The sequence below is a fragment of the Cynoglossus semilaevis genome, chromosome 9 (genome assembly GCF_000523025.1).
Source record: "Cynoglossus semilaevis isolate Cse_v1.0 chromosome 9, Cse_v1.0, whole genome shotgun sequence".
In the NCBI taxonomy this organism is placed as follows: domain Eukaryota; kingdom Metazoa; phylum Chordata; class Actinopteri; order Pleuronectiformes; family Cynoglossidae; genus Cynoglossus; species Cynoglossus semilaevis.
This window is the reverse complement of record NC_024315.1, coordinates 7812038-7829941: the sequence shown is the minus strand read 5'-3', so window position 1 is coordinate 7829941 and position 17904 is coordinate 7812038. Positions and strand designations below refer to the sequence as shown.

The 17904-nt window shown below is 38.3% G+C and overlaps 2 protein-coding genes across 4 annotated transcripts in view; both read left to right on the top strand.

The window, feature by feature from the left end:
* The first annotated feature begins 1341 nt into the window (after positions 1-1341).
* LOC103383703 (WD repeat-containing protein 19-like) lies at positions 1342-12959 on the top strand. Of its 3 annotated transcripts, XM_008316949.3 has the most exons (35): positions 1342-2421; positions 2741-2832; positions 2951-3016; positions 3138-3263; positions 3356-3587; positions 3922-4002; positions 4601-4713; positions 4811-4984; positions 5056-5123; positions 5208-5380; positions 5526-5646; positions 5744-5850; positions 6078-6194; positions 6287-6442; positions 7290-7437; positions 7576-7789; positions 7948-8107; positions 8216-8326; positions 8405-8514; positions 8600-8657; positions 8946-9092; positions 9200-9282; positions 9365-9448; positions 9533-9679; positions 9968-10092; positions 10552-10661; positions 10753-10821; positions 10916-10993; positions 11282-11378; positions 11487-11611; positions 11808-11889; positions 11969-12119; positions 12255-12378; positions 12458-12534; positions 12724-12959. In XM_008316949.3, exons 1-35 carry the CDS (start codon positions 2416-2418, stop codon positions 12827-12829), a joined length of 4038 nt encoding a protein of 1345 aa, XP_008315171.1. In that variant the 5' UTR covers positions 1342-2415; the 3' UTR covers positions 12830-12959. The 3 variants fall into 3 exon arrangements, with proteins under 3 accessions (XP_008315171.1, XP_024914661.1, XP_024914662.1); XM_025058893.1 differs by having other exon boundaries at positions 1343-2421; positions 2741-3016; XM_025058894.1 differs by having other exon boundaries at positions 1343-3016.
* A 569-nt stretch (positions 12960-13528) lies between these two features.
* wdr19 (WD repeat domain 19) overlaps positions 13529-17904 on the top strand; it is an 11171-nt gene continuing 6795 nt past the window's right edge. Inside the window, 17 exon segments of the mRNA XM_008316948.3 lie at positions 13529-13647; positions 14145-14236; positions 14332-14397; positions 14473-14598; positions 14688-14803; positions 14894-15009; positions 15120-15200; positions 15353-15462; positions 15546-15719; positions 15800-15870; positions 15949-16121; positions 16239-16353; positions 16442-16548; positions 16633-16749; positions 16930-17085; positions 17487-17634; positions 17807-17902. Of these exon segments, the coding sequence (XP_008315170.2) occupies positions 13642-13647; positions 14145-14236; positions 14332-14397; positions 14473-14598; positions 14688-14803; positions 14894-15009; positions 15120-15200; positions 15353-15462; positions 15546-15719; positions 15800-15870; positions 15949-16121; positions 16239-16353; positions 16442-16548; positions 16633-16749; positions 16930-17085; positions 17487-17634; positions 17807-17902 (1870 nt within the window). The 5' untranslated portion in view covers positions 13529-13641.

Sequence of the window (17904 nt, the reverse complement as noted above, 5' to 3'; positions counted from 1 at the left end):
GTATGTACAAGCGCCTGTAAAATGCCATCAATGTTTTTTTTATACATTAAAATGTAAATATGTGAATAAAACATTTGTTATTTTTCTTTCCTCTACACAAACAGCAGTAGCTCTCGTTTAAGGTTGAAGATTTTTTTCTCACACATTTTGCATTCATTAGCTTCACTGTAAATTTTGCATACTGTGAATTTATATTTCTATATTTATATTGCAAGGGTCAGCCTTTTGCAGCTACAGAACACACAATGGATCAATAAAGTTCAAATTATTATTATTATTATTATTATTATTCTCTATGAAGAAGAAGTTTGCCAGGACTTAAGGTTTCACATGCTCTGCAGAGCTGGAGGTTGTGCCTCCTGATAAATCTTTGGAGTGTAGACGATCCAACCTGGAATCAATGGTCTGAAACACTGCAGCAGGTTCAAGTGTGAGACAGCAGCCAGTAGCCAACCCATTCCCTCTGATATTTATTGCAGAGGAAGCTTTAAATCATAACCAGCTCTTACAAGTGGCTGCTGGCGGAGCTAAAAAATAACGACAGTGACCTTGTCTAACTCCACACTCCCCCCTTCTCCCCTCTATTTTGTTAAACTGTACCAAAATAGTTTATTTATTTAGAAGTTATACAAAAGGAAGGGAAAAAACATTTAACATTTTAAAAAATGGTTCTCTATTTTTACTTTCTGTATTGTTACTTAACTTGAGCCTTTCAGCAAAAAAAAACACCTAATTCTCTTAACTTGAGCCTTTCAGCAAAAAAAAAAACCTAATTCTCAGTGTTTATTTGTCAAAACTGGCCCATCAATCAAACAACAATCATTAAGGCCTATTGTCAGTTTAGCATCTGCTTGTTTTCAGATCTTGGGTGAAAACTGGAGCAGCTAATAAAACATTAAATCTCCATTTATTTATGTTTTGAATCTGATAGACTGTGTATGTGTGTGTGTGTGTGTGTGTGTGTTTCTTCTTCTTGTTAGCGTTCTTTCTTCACTTCTTCCTGTGGTTTCCTTCTCTCTGCAGCTGAACAGACACAATATGAATCACTTTCTGTGTACAGTAACAAGAGCTTATTGGTTTAATGTGAATCTTATTTACTCATTTGACAAAGGTTCAATTAAAATGTGAAGCATTTGTTGTTTTTGGTTCATTGGATGATACTGAATTTTACCAATCCTGTAAAACAAATATTGAGATCCTGTGGGTTTTTTGTTTGTTTGTTTGTTTGTTTTTTTTAAGTTCTGGACCTCAGCTGGTTCCCTAAAGTCCAGTGGGATTGCTGCAGCTCCTGCACGTTGCCTTCACAGTCCCTGGTTAGAATACAAAGATCCAGAAGAAATTAATATTTTTATCACAGTTTACCTTGTGCTGGTAAAATTGTCTTTGTGAAGCGAATCACCACTTTGATTTATTGCAGTTCTATAAGATAACACCACACAATAGATTCATTTTGATCATCTGGGACTGTAATGGTACATTTTAAAAAAGGAGCCATAGATTAAAAAAACATTCAGCCGCCCTGGACGCTTGGGGTTTTTGTTGTCTTGCTGGCAAAAACATTGCACAGTATTCATTTTTCATCTTTTTTTTTTTTTTTTTCATCTCACTGCTCTGATTTTTTTTTGCCGGGAGATCTTATCGCTGCTCTCCTCAGTGCATCCTAATGAGGTCTGAGTCAGCAGGGTGTATTCTGCTCCAGCATGGCAGAGGGGACAGTGAGGAATATTTGTGGCACGCAGCTGGCATTTCATAGCGCCTCCAAATGTTACACAGGAAAAATGAGCTGTCATCCTTCTAGCAATATACAAGAGGGCGCTGTGTCGTCCTGCACTGTTTGGCCTTTAGTCAATATGACACAGTAGAGGACAACGTTGACTTGATTCATTACAGATGAAGACAGTTTTTGTTAAGTCACAGAAGCTGAAAGTGTCTCTAAAATCAGCAACAGTGGCGACAGGACAATGAAATACTAGGGAAAACAAGGGAAAACTGTGGATGTTTCTGAGTTTGTAAAATGCTGCCATCTACAGGATCTGTTGGGAATTCACAATAATATACAATGGATGGATCTACAAGAAACCAGAGGGGTTTTGACTATTTTAGTATTATTTTGGTTTCCGTTGTAATTCTTTATGAATTTCTTTTATATCATATCAGTCAGTTAACACGTATCTGAAGTGTGTGACTCTGGTTCCGGGTCATTAGGTTTTGACAATTTGCACATTATCCTAGAGATCTACATTCTACCAGACATTAAAGAAAGTTGTTTAAAAAAGAAAGGAAAACATGAAAGACAGAAAATAGTTAAAATTCACTTTTTGGTAACCCAAGGAAAAATTCCAAACTGCCACAAATGTCCCAAAAATGTTTAAATTTTTGTTTTATAGTGAAACATCACCAATGTTGTAAATAAAGATGAAGGTATGGGCCAAAAATAAAATGAGGGTTTAAATGGTTTGGGAAACTTGAAAATAGGCCTTTATGTTTGTGCAAATCTTAGGCTACTAAAATTGTGAAGAAAAAATAAAATTGATCAAATTTTGATTGTAAATGTTTATAATAATAATAATAAATAATTGGGTCTTGATTTTGTTAACAAAATGGTGCTGAGTCTCTGGCTCTATTAGAAACATCAAAAACTGGAAAACAGCTGACTGTGAAAAATAATCTATGATCTATTTTAATTGTCTGTTAAACTCATCTCTGGATGATAAGTTGATTTTAAAGTTGTTTTTCGCAGAACATTTTCAGTCTCTCTGACAGAGCCTGGGCTGGCTCTGGTCTACTGTACAAGTGGCAGAGAACTCTTGGAAAATACATTGCTGTAGCAGGGTGAGTAAACTGCAGTGGAACAGAATATAACTTAATGAAACCTTAACTACATTTTGCTGCTTGATTTCCACTTGTTTAAACACGAGAAGCTAAAATTCACCTTGTTTGTTTAACCCAGGCAGGACAACTCAGTGAAAATCTTCGATCAAAATGGAACGTTGAAGACTAGGCTGGATCTGCCAGGGTAAATGTCATGACAAATTTTAGTTGTGTTTTAATCAGAGATGGGGTTAAACATTGTCCTCTCTCTGTTTGAACACACTCCATGTCTTTTCATTCAGTCTTCTTTCTCTCTTCAACTTCAGACGCTGTGTGGGAATGGACTGGGACAAAGACGGAGGCATTCTGGCTGCGATAGCTGCAAAGTCGAGTTTTATTTTATTCTGGAATGCCTTCCATAATGAAACGTTCCAGATAGACAGTGGTATGAGGTATGGTTGGCATATAGAAGGAGAAAGATGTGAAAAAAAATAAAATCCCACATTCACTGAAGTCTTAATAATTCAGTCATTTGTTGCCACAGGGAACAGATGTCCTTCATCCTCTGGTCAAAGACCAGCCCAGTGTTGGCAGTCGGAACAGTCAAAGGAAACCTGCTGATCTACAATCATCAGTCCCTGTATAAAATCCCAATACTGGGCAAACACACCAAAAAGATCAGCTGTGGATGTTGGAGTGCTCAAAATCTATTGGCTCTTGGAAGTGATGATAACACCGTGAGCATCAGCAACGAGGACGGAAACACCATCAGGCAGGTAGTGAAGTCTGAGCTCCTAAACCAATGGTCACAGTAATAGTGAACATGTGCTTTTGTATGAAAGCCTTTAAAATGTGTTGGATTTTTTACTGTTGCTGTTACAGAATGGAGTGAAGGATATAGACTCTAAACTGTGGCCCGTGGCCATTTGTGGCCCTTTACACTATGGTTATTCATTTTTTATAGCCTACCAGTTTCTAAACCATGACCCCTTGACCTTCAGGTTGGATTACTTGTGATTCCAGTTAATGGCATTTATTGCAGAGTCAGTATCTTTTCACGTTGATGGGAAATCAAATATCCTGTAATTAATGAATGTTATCATTGCCCAGACAACACTCCGTGGGAAACCTTCTGACATGTGTTTTTCAATGATGAAGACAACAGAAGGGTCTCCAAAGGAAGACAGTACTGTGAGTGTTTATACTTTAAATTCAAATGTATTTGTATGTATATGTAATCCACCCAAAAACCATTGCTGTCGTCTTGTTGTCCTCAGACTACACAGTATATGTATTCCTATATATTACCATCCAACATTACACATAATTTAACATGAACATTTTGAAAATGTAATTAAATGACTATTTACCTTGAAGACTGACCAAAATATAAACTCAAATATACACATATATTTCCAAAATACATGTATCAAAATATATTGCTAAAATATTTCTATTTTGCATGTACTTTTGAATTATTTTTACTTGAGTGAATAAATTGTAAAAATGTATTTCTTAACAAACACTACAATATAGTAAGTACAATATTTACATATAGGTTTTGTTTTCCATCTCTATCACTGCTGTATCATTAAATGCAGCAATAATCGTAAGATATATACACATATAAGAGAACCTTTCTTAAAATATTGCCATATTTATTCAATATGTTTTTTTATATACAGATGTTGTGTAATTTAGTGCTGTGACACGTCTTTAATCAATATGTTTTTTATATACAGATGTTATGTAATTTAGTGCTGTACACTATGTCCTTTAACTCCTTTAGTTGAGTCTGTCTGTGGACAAGAAGATACTGATGCTCTTTAATGTCCATGACCTCGACAACCGAATTGAACTGACCTTCCAATGTCATTATGGAGACATCGTGTCATACAGCTGGTAAGAGAACAGCCCGACACCTCAGCATAGACAAATGCAGAAGAATGTGAATGAGTGAAGGCTAATAAAATCGGTTCTCCTCTTCTGTCACTTCCAGGTATGGTGATGGATACCTTCTCATTGGATTCTCCCATGGCTACTTTGTGGTTGTTTCCACTGACATCAGAGAGATCGGAGAAGAGCTCTACCAGGCCCGTTGTCATGAAGACCACCTGAAGAGTATGGCTATTTCAGTAGCCCTGAACAAAGCTGCCTCTTGTGGAGACAACTGGTACATAACTTTTCATTATTTTTATTGTCAAATAAAAAGACAAAAATTAATCCACAAATGTCTTATTGCAGCCTGAAATTCCACGACCTCTCTGAGCTCAGTGATGTTAGCAACGACATTGGATTAAATGAGACTGAGGGTGAGTGTTTTACAGCCAATCATTTAAATATCTGTCTGACTTCAGCACTCCCGTGAATTTTACTTGTGCTTCCTGCTCCTGCAGGTCTGGACCTGCTGAGCTGGACGGATGATGGACAGTTGTTGGCCATCTCGACACAGAAAGGGACACTCCATGTCTTCCTATCCAAACCTCCTATCCCAGGGGACAGCTGTGGTACACGGCTGGTGTATGTCAGCTCTTCCCTGGAGGTCACCGTCTGCAACCAGGTGGAAGGAGTGAGTTATTTTTACATTTTTGTGGCCCAATATATCAACGTAAGATAATAAAAAATATCTGTTGTTGTTGCAGATGTTTTAAAGAAGGTTAGTAGAATTCATAATGTTGGACCTTGCCATGTATGTTTTTATGATGTATGTCCAGGAATCCCCTGTGGTTATAGAAGTGGATGTTGAACCTTCATTCATAGCAGCAGGACCAGATCACATTGCCGTGGGGATGAACAACAGAGCATGGTTTTATGCATTAGTTGAACAAGAACATGGTATTTGTGTTTGATTATCTATAATAGTTTTCCGCTATGTCGTTTCAATATCTCGCTAAATCCTGTCATGGTTATTTTTTTATTTTGTTTCACTCAGGTTTTTCCAAATTAGGCGCTTTTGAGTATTTAGGAACTGTGTCTCACATGTGCCTCAACTCAGACTATGCAGCAGCGCTGTTTGAGGGAAAAGTGCAGCTGCACATGGTGAGTGTAAATACCATTAGTGATGATAGCCCGAGCATATTTGCTTCACAATGCAGTTTCCCTATTCATTTAGTCACTAACACAGTCATCCACTGCCAGCAGTGTAGCTCCAGGTCAGGTCACCTGCACAGAGATGCAGTACATCTGTATGTAGATTAACACAGACTGGAGCTGCTCACTACACACTGTAGTCTGTTTTACATTTTTACCAATAATCTGTTTTTGAGTTTGATGATGGAAACCCTGAGGAGAAGAAGTCAACGAAGCTGTTTCCAGAGGATGAAAGAAAAGGCAGCATCCTCTGCCATGCCCTCACCGCTGACTTCCTGTACTACGGCACTGATGTAAGACCCTCAGAGGCTCACGGCTGACTTTTATTCTTCTGTTTTATCAACTTCCTAGTTTTCTTCTCATACATTTTCTATTTTTTTTCCAGTCAGGTGATGTGGAATGTGTCTTGGTGGAGGACTGTGGACCTGTGAGCAGCTACAGCCACTGTGTCGGTGTGAGGAGACTCTTCCCTGACCTGAACGGCACATGGCTGGTCTTCATCGATGAAAGGAACAGTGGCTTTTTGCTCTGCCCTGCGAATGTGAGCAGGTTTACACTAACAAAAAACTGAACTTGAAGATACAGTAGCTGAAGTCCAGGATGGAAATAGCAGAGAATATAGTTTGAACAGCCAAGCTCAGCCAGACAAGTAGTGGATCTGATGGTTAGAGAAGGATAGTAAAAATGCTGAGAGGCAGGAGAGCAGGCCAGTGATTTATTCCACCCGGTCTGACAGAGAGCAGCCATCATTGTGAGTAGTAGGTGGTGCTACAAACACACTGCAGGGGAGAGAGGGAGACTATAAACACAGAGCACTGAAAGGTTCTTTTATTGTTTCATATCAATCTAAACCAGTGTCTTCTACATGAACAAGTTTCACGTTTAGTTTTAAAACTACAATTCCCTGAAGAGACATGTTGAAGCCAGGGGTTATATCAGCAGGACCTAAGTGCTGCTGTGTGGGACTGTACACCATATATATGGAATTACACCTTGTTCAGTTGCATAAATTACAAATTAAATTTTTTGCAACTAACTTCTGAACTCAAATAACCTTGAAAGTTTTCTTGTGCCACACAATTTTTTCAAAAAAAACGTAGCTTTATGACTTACAACTGTTAGCTCTGTGGAGGATGTCAGACAGATCTAACTAGTGTATAGGGAGTTAAGGGGGTAAATGGCTATTCTCTTGTAGACACGTTTTGCTAAAATGCATTGTTGTTGAGACCATTTGTTTTTTTTCCCAGTTCCCCACAAGGAGAGAGAGTGTTATTTATAGTTTAGTTTAGGATTTAGTTTATAATAAGGGTCTGGCTCTAATACATTATTTCTATGTGATGTCCTCACAACTCAAAACTAGACCGCGTGTGTGTTCATCTCCAATCCAGGTGAAGGACTCCTGCTTTGAGCTCCCTAACTTCTCCCCCACCATCACAGGAGTGCTGTGGGACAACTGGCCCACTGACAGAGGAGTGTTTGTAGCTTATGACAATGACAAGATCTACACTTATGCCCTGCATAAAACCACTATATATGGTAGGGAGAGTGCACAGCATGACAAATGAACAGCAATTACATGATTTTATTTATTTATTTTTCACAATTTTATCTTATCACAGTAATAAAAATAAAAACACCCAGCAAAGCTGCAACTCTCATATTCTCTCTCCTCAGGTCCTCAAGTCGTTATGGTCGGCAGCACTCCGCTTTTGTTTTCCCAGAAGCCTTTGCTCTTGTACAATGGTGATGTGATTTGTCAGACAGCAAGTGGCAAGATTATCCAACTTGCTTTAAGCACACACTTCTTCATGAAGCGCTCTAATGGCACAACAACAAATTCACAACCAGGGCTCAGTCTGCAGCTCAGCCAGGCTCTAATGCTAAAGAGGTGAGTTTGAATAAAAACTGGTTTTGTAAGAAATATATAGTCTTAGGACAATGTAACAGTGCTAGGAAGCAATATGTTATATGTGTTTATATATATGTATACATTTTCTATGCTTTACTGTGAATCAACACTACGCGACTATTCCTGTTTCCCTGCAGGTTTCATGAAGCTCTGGATCTGTGTAAATCTACAGGAAGTGATGAAGACTGGGCAGAGTTAGGTAAAGCCTGCCTCGTCCATATGGAGGTTGAACTGGCCATTCAGGTCTACCGCATCAGTGGTAATGTGGGTATGGTGCTGTCCCTGCAGAGCATAGAGGTACAAATCACATTATATATCTCATTACATATCCACATGTTTCTAATTATATACAGTGGTCATGCTACAAGGCCATCTGTCTAAGTCCTAACAGTTTCCTTTGGGCAGGGCACAGAAGACAGGGATTTACTGGCAGGACATTTAGCCATGTTTAAATGTGACTACAACCTTGCAGAGAATCTCTATTTGTCCTCTAGCCGCCCGTCTGCTGCACTGGAGGTGTGTCTCATTTTTGTGTCAAAGCTCTCTTCAGATGACAACTCCATCCTAACGATTGTGTGTGTTTGTGTGTTTTAGATGAGGAAGGACCTGCTGCACTGGGACAGTGCTCTGTCTTTAGCAGAGAGACTGGCAGAGGATCAGATCCCTTTTATATGCAAAGACTATGCTGTCCACCTGGAGTTTATGTAAGGGTATGCTAATGCACAGGCTTGATACACTTCAGTAAACTGATCCTTCTCCCTGCATATATCTGTCTGTCTCTCACCGTAGTGGAGACTATGTGAATGCACTCACTCACTATGAAAAAGGCGTTACCCACAACGAGGAAGTGAGTTTGAATTTTTGTGACTCTATGACTAATGGTTTATGCTCTTCACTGTTTTACTTTTTGTAATGTTTTTTTTATGAAAAAATATATTGTCATTTACCACTTGGTTGATTTTAGTTATTAGTTTGAGTAACAAGTCTTTGTTAAAGGTCAATTTTGTAAATTAAAATTGAAGGTAAAGAGTAAGAGACAAAAAAATAAAAATATGAAGCAAATTTAAATTCACTTTTAAATGTGTAACTTCTTCTACTCCTCCTATTGCCCTCACCTCCATCCTTCCCTCTTCAGTTCCAGGAGCATGATGAAGCATGTCAAGGAGGTGTAGCCAGGATGTCCATCAGGATGGGTGACATCAGGAGAGGAGCCACACAAGCTATTCAGCATCCAAGCAGAATCCTCAAGAAGGAATGTGGAGCCATACTAGAGAGTATGAAGGTACAGAGGCAGACAAAATACTGTAAAGGAAACTTGTTAATAAATTACATTGATGTGTTTTAGTTTCATGTTTCATTTATATGAAAGTTTATCTTTTTGTCTCACAGCAATTTCCTGAAGCGGCTCAACTTTACGAGGAAGGACAGTATTGTGATGAGGCTGCGTCTGCGTACATTCGTTGTAAAAACTGGTGAGGCCAACACTAACACACTGATACAAAAGGTTTTTTTCTGTCCAGCAGGTGATTCTAGTTAAAAACCCTCTTTCTTCAGGGCTAAAGTGAGAGAGCTCCTCCCACGTGTTTCCTCGCCCAAAATCCACCCACAGTATGCCAAAGCCATCGAAGCAGACGGCAGGTAGGTTCCTTTAGTATATGTCGTCAACAATGGCTGTCTGGTCTTCAAAACAAAAGCCGGTGTAATCTCGGCTGTATGAATTAGATACAAAGATGCAGCCCAGGCCTTTGAGAGCGCCAAAGACTGGGAGAACATGATCCGTGTGCTGCTGGACCACCTGAACAACCCAGAGGAGGCTGTTCAGATCGTGAAGGAGACGCAGAGCATCAGTGGAGCCAAGATGGTAGCAAGGTAGGAATAAAAAGACAGATTCATCTATATTCTGGTCAGGACCAGGTCAACTGTTCATTTACATTGGACCATAGGTGTGAATGTGAGTGTGAATAGTTAATTGTCTTAATATGAGGAAGAGTGAGAAGAAGATATCCTTCGTGGCGATGAACATGGCAGTAGTGAGTGGATGAATGAATGAATGAAGGAAAATCTTTTTGTCATCTTAGTCTCCTTCATAAATGTTTGAATTTTTCGTATTCGTTTTAAAACCAATTTTCACAGAAACCAAATGTGGTTTGCTGTCAGTTTCTTCCTGCAGTTGAAAGACTACCCCACGGCCTTTAGTTTCCTGCTTCTGTCCAAGTCCAAAGAAGAAGCCTTCCAGCTGGCACAGCAGCACGGACAGATGGAGGTCTATGCAGACATTATTGGTTAGTGTTTGTGAAAATGCACACAGTAATCTCTATCTTTACTGTGTAAAAGCCATAACCCATCGTTACATTCAAGGTATGTTTTAAAATGCATCATAGAAATGTGCAGACTATTGGCTGCACTCTGCATAGATTTTTTTTAAATGAAATATATTTTATTTATATATTGTGGTGTGCATCAGAATGGTAGGAAGTAAAACAAAAACTCTTAGGAAATGACTTTGAAAAAGCAAGTGGTTCTCTATGGGTAGAATGGTTCGACAGAAAACACATTCATACTGTCTGCTCTGTACTCACACCTGATCTCTGCAAAGTAAATAAACTATTAAAGAATTACCAAAATAAGGGTCTTTTTTGCACTCAATGTTTGTAAAATTTGAATATAAGCAGTAGCATTAGTCTCAAGTGTTTTCTGTCAGCTACAGGGATCGTGTTTCTTTTCTCTTCTTTTTTAATTAGACTCTGAGGCCACTGTGGAGGATTACCAGAGCATTGCTCTCTACTTTGAGAGGGAGAAAAAACATCTGCAGGCTGGGAAGTTCTTTCAGAAGTGTGGACGGTACAGCAGAGTAAGAGTATTTACATTGACTCTTTGAGTGCATTCATCAGAATTAAAACTCAACCTATTGGTTAAATGTATTTAATTTACACCTCCTACAGGCCCTTAAACACTACCTTACGTGTCCAAACATAGATGACAGCCTGGCAGTGGAGATGGCTGTTGAGACGGTGAGAGCTCTGTGCTTTTGACTGTATATATTGAACAAAAACAAAAAAAGAATTTGCTAGCTTAGACTTTTCTTTCTGTTTGTGTTAACTCCAGGTGGGTCAAGCCAAAGACAGCTCTCTGACCAACCAGCTGATAAATTACCTCATTGGGGAGACTGATGGTATACCTAAGGTAGGAAAAATAGGCGAATGAACTACGATTAATCAACTAATTAATCAACATTGGCTCTTTACTGTATTTGTGGAACTGGTTTGAAATATTCCATTAAGAGACATGTTTAAGTGTAGTATTAGCAATTGTGGAACCAATTAATTATTCTAAATTCCAACTTTATTTTGCACATATTAAGGGCACTCTATTCCTTAAAGTAAAATGTTTTCCAAAGGGAGATAAATAAAGTTTTTTTATAACCCTAACCCTTACTATAGCCTTTGATTTAAACATGTTATATCTGCACAGGATGTCAAATACCTTTTCCGTCTTTATATGGCGCTGCAGCAGTACAAGGAGGCGGCTCAAACTGCCGTCATCATTGCCAGAGAAGCACAGTTTGCTGGTTCGAATTTACTCTTATCATGTGGCCAAAAAGAGCAATATAACAAATTATAACCAAAACCATGCAACTGTGCTAATGTTTATTTTTTTGATTCGGCTTCTCCTGCAGGGAACTACCGTAACGCCCATGATCTGTTGTTTAGCATGTATATGGAGCTCCAGAGCCAGAAGATAAAGATCCCTGCCGAGATGGCCACAAATCTGATGATCCTTCACTCCTTTCTGCTTGGACAGGTCAGTACAGTGATGTGTTTGAGATAACCTTAATTTAGTCTATCTACTGTATCTATCGTATCTATCTATCGTATCTATCTATCTATCTATCTGTCTGTCTGTCTGTCTAGCTATCTGTCTATCTGTGTTCAACACAGTTCAGTGAAAATGAAAAAACTGAGGGTACTTTAAAATCAAAATTTGTGTTATGACGTAGATACATGTCAAAAAGGGAGACCACCTGAAAGGGGCACGCATGCTCATACGTGTCAGCAACAACATCGACATGTTTCCAACACGTAAGTTTAAAAATAAGATATTATTTTGATAGTTAAAGGTCACTAAATCTTAAAAGCCCTGTGGCGTTTTTCTGTGCAGATACCGTTCCCATTCTGACTTCAGCAGTCATTGAATGTCATCGTGCCGGACTGAGGAATTCTGCCTTCAACTTTGGTGTAATGCTGATGAGACCAGAGTACCGACAAAAGATTGACCCAAAGTACAAGAAAAAAATTGAGACTATGGTTCGGTGAGACTAGTGTCTGGATTTCCGGATTGCTTTTTTTTTTTGTCCCCAGCTTCTTTTATTTCCATGTCCTCAATCCTGAAAACACTGTCTTTACACTGTTTTGCCTTTTTTTTCGTTTGCTCTGGCCATTCACAGACGTCCAGACACGTCAGAGCTGGAGGAGGGGACAACTCCATGTCCTTTCTGTACCTTCCATCTACCACAGACTGAACTTCTTTGTAGTTCTTGCGGAAACAACCTGCCTTACTGCATTGCCACGGTACAGAACACAAAGACACTATTGTAAATGGATTCATGTGAAAACGGTGGTCTGATCTTTTTTCTTTTCTTTTACAAAGGGCCGCCACATGCTGACAGAAGACTGGTCTGTTTGTCCTCACTGTGAATTTCCTGCTCTCTACTCGCAGTTTACGCTGTGAGCAGCACACACACACACACACACAAACACACACACAAGCTGTATCACCAGTTTAGATAATATTGTTTAAAATGTCACAGATTTAATCAGATTATAGCGGATGTGATTAAAACGCTGTGAACTGTTGCAGCCTCAACTTGCTTAATGATATTTTTCATTTGTATTAATTATTATGTTTTATTTCAGGCTGCTGGAGACAGAATCAGTGTGTCCTATGTGCTCTGAGAGCCTGAATGTCAAACAGGTGAAGAAGATCTTAGATTGTTCTCCATATCTGATGACTGATCAATAACAACTATAATGATAAAGACAAAGTCAAGTTCTGCACTGGTAATTTAACTAGTAAATAGTAAATAATAAATGGTACAAATGCAGTATAAACTCTGGCTATAGCAACAAAGTAACAACATGCTGTGGCATTTGTCATGTTTAGTTTCAAAGGTGTTTGTCTATTTTGTTATTGGCATGAATGTGTGAAATGAGATTTTAAAAAATAATTTTTATTAAAAATATATTACACCAGCTGTTATATTTTGTATTTCATGCATTAAAAATGACTCTTATGACATAGGTCTAAACGAACATCTCCCAATATAATTGTTATGAATTAGGCTAAAGCATCAGCTCCATTTCTCAAAAACCACTCCAAAAATAGCAGTAGCCTTCTAAAACTCATTATTGTACCAGTACAATAACAACGACTGTTACAGACAAATATTTATACGTTTAATCTATCCAGGCTATCGTGCCATTTGTCTTCTGTTTGTCACATTGTTTTCTCTGGATATATTATATAATTTATATATATATAACGAATTATTATATTATATATTGTGTATATTTTTTGTATATCTTATTAAAATATATCCGTGTGTGTGTCTGTGTTCGCACAAAGAGAAGTACACATTTTACTTTATTTCTGAAAATAGTCGTTTACTGTTAGAACTTGTCTCTGTTCACGTAGAATAGTTCAATAAAGATTCGTTCAAAGAAGACTTCTGCCTATTGGCTAATGGTTGTTACTATGACATCGCTTGCAAAAACAGACGCTTCACATCGAAGCGTTGATGTAAATACAGAATAAATGAAAACATCGTCACTAACATGAAGGTGAGTGTTTTTTAGAGCGACACGATCAGAAATAACGACGTTTGAATGTAGTTTTAATGCAAGGTAGTTGAAAAGAAAGGGACTTCTGGAAACTAGCTAGCGCTGCTGTTTATTAGCTTAGCTGTATAACTGCTGGATGCTAACTAGAAATCACGTCTGCACCTGTGTTAGCTAAGTTTTTGAATTCTTAAACAGTTTAACGTGAACATGGCCGTTAACAATAAGAGCTATCGGGAGAGTTAACTTAAAGAGTCATAGGTGTAACGTTTAAAAGTTGCTAGCAGTAAATTGTTATACTAAGCAGATTTGATGGGCTAAAATATTTACGCCCTTTAACTCTCTCCAGTCCGCGTTCATTTATGTTCGACGCTATTCTGGATTTACAGGCAAAATGTGCCAAAAAGGCGTTCAAAAAGCTGTGAAGTTAACTTTATTTTACTTGTAAATGCACATTGTTTTCATATTCATACTTACATAAAAATATGTTGCGTTCACAGAACGTTTTCACGCTATCAGAAAAAGCCTGGGCTGGCTCTGGTCTACTGTACAAATGGCAGAAAAGCCTGGGGAATTATATAGCTGTAGCAGGGTGAGTAAACTGCTGTGTTAAAGGATATATGTAAATGTACACGCACATTTATCTTTACAACAGTAAGTTAAATCTCCATTCCTTTTCTAACATAGACAGGACAGTTCAGTGAAAATATTTGACCGACATGGATTCAAATGGTCTGAAGTCAACCTTTCTGGGTAAGTAAGAATTGTTCAGTGAGGTCACCAGTCCCTTTGCTGTTTCTCAATATATGTCTTTATATTTTCTTTTAGACGCTGTGTGGGCTTGGACTGGGACAAGGATGGAGATATTTTAGCTGTGATTGCTGCAAAATCCAGTTTCATCTACCTCTGGGATGCTAGTGTCAATAAGACATCACAGATAGACAGTGGAATGAGGTATCAATACAAGCCTGACATATTTAATATTACATTTGTTTTTAGATTTAACTGTGATTTTTCATTGTCATGTTTATTTTTAAAAACAGAGATCAGATGTCCTTTATCTTGTGGTCAAAGACTGGCCCATTGTTGGCTGTAGGAACTGTGAAAGGAAATCTTTTAATCTACAATCAACAAACTTCACGCAAGATCCCTGTCTTGGGTAACAGACCATACAGAGAGCCTAATTAATTATATCTGTTATATTGTAATTTCTACAATTACATTTGTGACCCATGTCTATACATACCAGGCAAACACACCAAAAAGATCATATGTGGTTGTTGGAGTGCTCAAAATCTACTAGCACTTGGAAGTGACGATAACACACTTACCATTAGCAACCATGAGGGAGACACCATCAGACAGGTATGTACTTAATTATGACATTGACCTTTGACATTAGACTGTGGCTGACAGTATTGAGAGAAACGAAATATAGACAATTAATGTAGCATGTGTCTTTTCTGTCTTCCAAGACCACACTTCGTGGCGAGCCTCTTGAAATTTTTTTTTCAGTGATGAAGACGGATGAAAGGTCTTCTCAAGGAGAGGGTACCGTAAGTGAAATTCATATTTTCACCTCAGATAGTGAATTGATTTATTCGTTTTTGTCTGGTATTAACCACTGTCTTGTTATTAAATTCTAAAATATAATTTTTCCATCTTACTTGATAGCTGTAGTGTTTAACTGTAACTATTCATCTTTCAGGTGAGTGTGTCGACAGACAAAATACTGATGCTTTTTAATGTCAATGATCCTGACAACCGAATAGAATTGACCTTCCAGCGTCATTATGGGAATATTGTCTCTTATCGCTGGTGAGCTCATGTCTAGACACACATGATGTTGAATGTTAAAATAGTGGTATTTGCATTCATTCTGTATATGCTGTCACTTCCAGGTACGGTGATGGATATATTCTCATTGGATTCTCCCATGGATTCTTTGTGGTTATCTCCACTCACATCAGAGAGATTGGAGAGGAGCTGTACCAGGCCCGTAACCATAAAGAATGTCTGAACGCTGTTGCTATTTCAACATTACTGAACAAGGCTGCCTCCTGTGGAGATAACTGGTACGGACTTGCTTTCAACAGAAATTAACTGTTTTATTTTTTTAATAAGAAAAACCCACATTCTGTATGTCTTGTTTCAGCATAAAAATTCACGAGTTGTCTGAGATCAAAGATATCAGCAATGTTATTCGACTGGATGATGAAACTAAAGGTAAAATGAGGTTCAACAGAAGTAAAGAGCTTCTGTTGAACGTTCTGACCTAATTTCCATCATCCTTCCCCTACTCAGGTCTAGACAAGCTAAGTTGGACAGATGATGGACAGTTGTTGGCTGTGTCTACCCAGAAAGGGACCCTTCACGTCTTCTTAACCAAACTTCCCATTCTGGGGGACAGCTTCGGTACCCGACTAGCATATCTCACCTCTTTGCTTGAGGTCACTGTCTCCAACCATGTGGAAGGGGTATATAAAATAAAATATAAATAAACCTTTTAAACACATTCGGTTGACCTGTACATTTAAAAAATAAACTTCATTTGAATCATATAAATTATCTTCCCTGATTCCCCATCTGAACAGGAATCCCCTGTGGTTATAGAAGTGGATGTTGAACCTTCTTTTATAGCAGTAGGACCGTGTCATGTTGCTGTGGGGATGAACAACAGAGCCTGGTTTTATGCTTTGGTAGAACCTGGTATGTATGATGTATGATAAACTTCTCTTTTGTCATTGTGATATCGCTCAGTTCCTTTTTGTCATCAACATTTTCTTGTATTAATCAGGTTTTAAGAAGCTCAAGGACTTTGAGTATTTAGGAACAGTTTCCCGCATGTGCCTCAACTCAGACTATGCAGCAGCGCTGTTTGAGGGAAAAGTGCAGCTGCACATGGTGAGTTATTCAGTGTTTAAACACTGACTTAAAAATAAATAATAAATAAATAAATAAGACTATTGTCTTTGTGGTCTCTTTTAGATTGAGGGCAAAAACCATGAGGAGAAGAAACAGATGAAGTTGTTCCCAGATGATGAGAGAAAAGGACGGATACTCTGCCATGCCCTCACTGCTGACTTCCTCTACTATGGCACAGATGTGAGACTCTGCAGATTCTCATCTCTGATAGTCAACTCTGCCCAATTTTTGTGACTGTAAACCTTTCTTTTCTTTTCTCTTTATCTGTGATGTAAAATGAAGATCTGTTTTACATAAATTACATTCAGAGTTCCCAATCAACCTGTCACTCATTTTAATTTGAGTAATTTCTGTTTTCAGTCAGGTAATGTGGAATGTGTCTTGGTGGAAGACTGGGAGACTGTGAGCAGCTACAGCCACTCTGTTGGTGTGAGTAGAGTGTTCCCTGACCTGAACGGCACATGGCTGGTGTTCATTGATGAAAGGAACAGTGGCTTTCTGCTCTGCCCTGCAATTGTGAGTACAAATCATCTCCTCCTTAATGCCCAACAATACACACAGCTTAAACAGAATTCTGTTAAAATGATAATAGTTAAGTATATATATATATATATAGTTGTAAGCAACAGTGCAGTATTATAGTGAAGTGCTATTAAATTAAAAATTAAATTAAATGCCATTGTTAACTTTTACTTTTGTCTCATTCAGATAACATATTTTATTAATATCTGCAGTTCTCTTATGTTTTCTCTTTTACCAACATCACTGGTCAGTAGAAGATGTTACTCTTACTTTACCCCAGAAACACTTGTGGACAAACCTTGTGACAACGTATTTTCTTTTGTGTTTAAACCACATATTTATGAAAAATGTTTTTTTACATCTAACAACTCTGGATGTGTTCATCTCCAATCCAGGCGAAGGACTCCTGCTTTGAGCTCCCTAACTTCTCCCCCACCATCACAGGAGTGCTGTGGGACAACTGGCCCACTGACAGAGGAGTGTTTGTAGCTTATGACAATGACAAGATCTACACTTATGCCCTGCATAAAACCACTATATATGGTATGAAATTCCACAGCTTTGCTTTTTACACCCTCACAGTGGCATGAGTTGTTTTTTTTTTTGTTTGTTAACCAGTTAATTTAATTTGTACACTAGCGATAGCACATGTATACTAAATATAGTACGTGACAAGTACCTGCTGTACTAAAACAGTTTGACTCTGTCTTCTCAGGCCCTCGGGTAGTGTTGGTTGGCAGTACTACGCTTCTGTTTTCCCAGAAGCCTTTGCTCTTGTACAATAGTGAACTGACTTGTCAGACAGCAAATGGC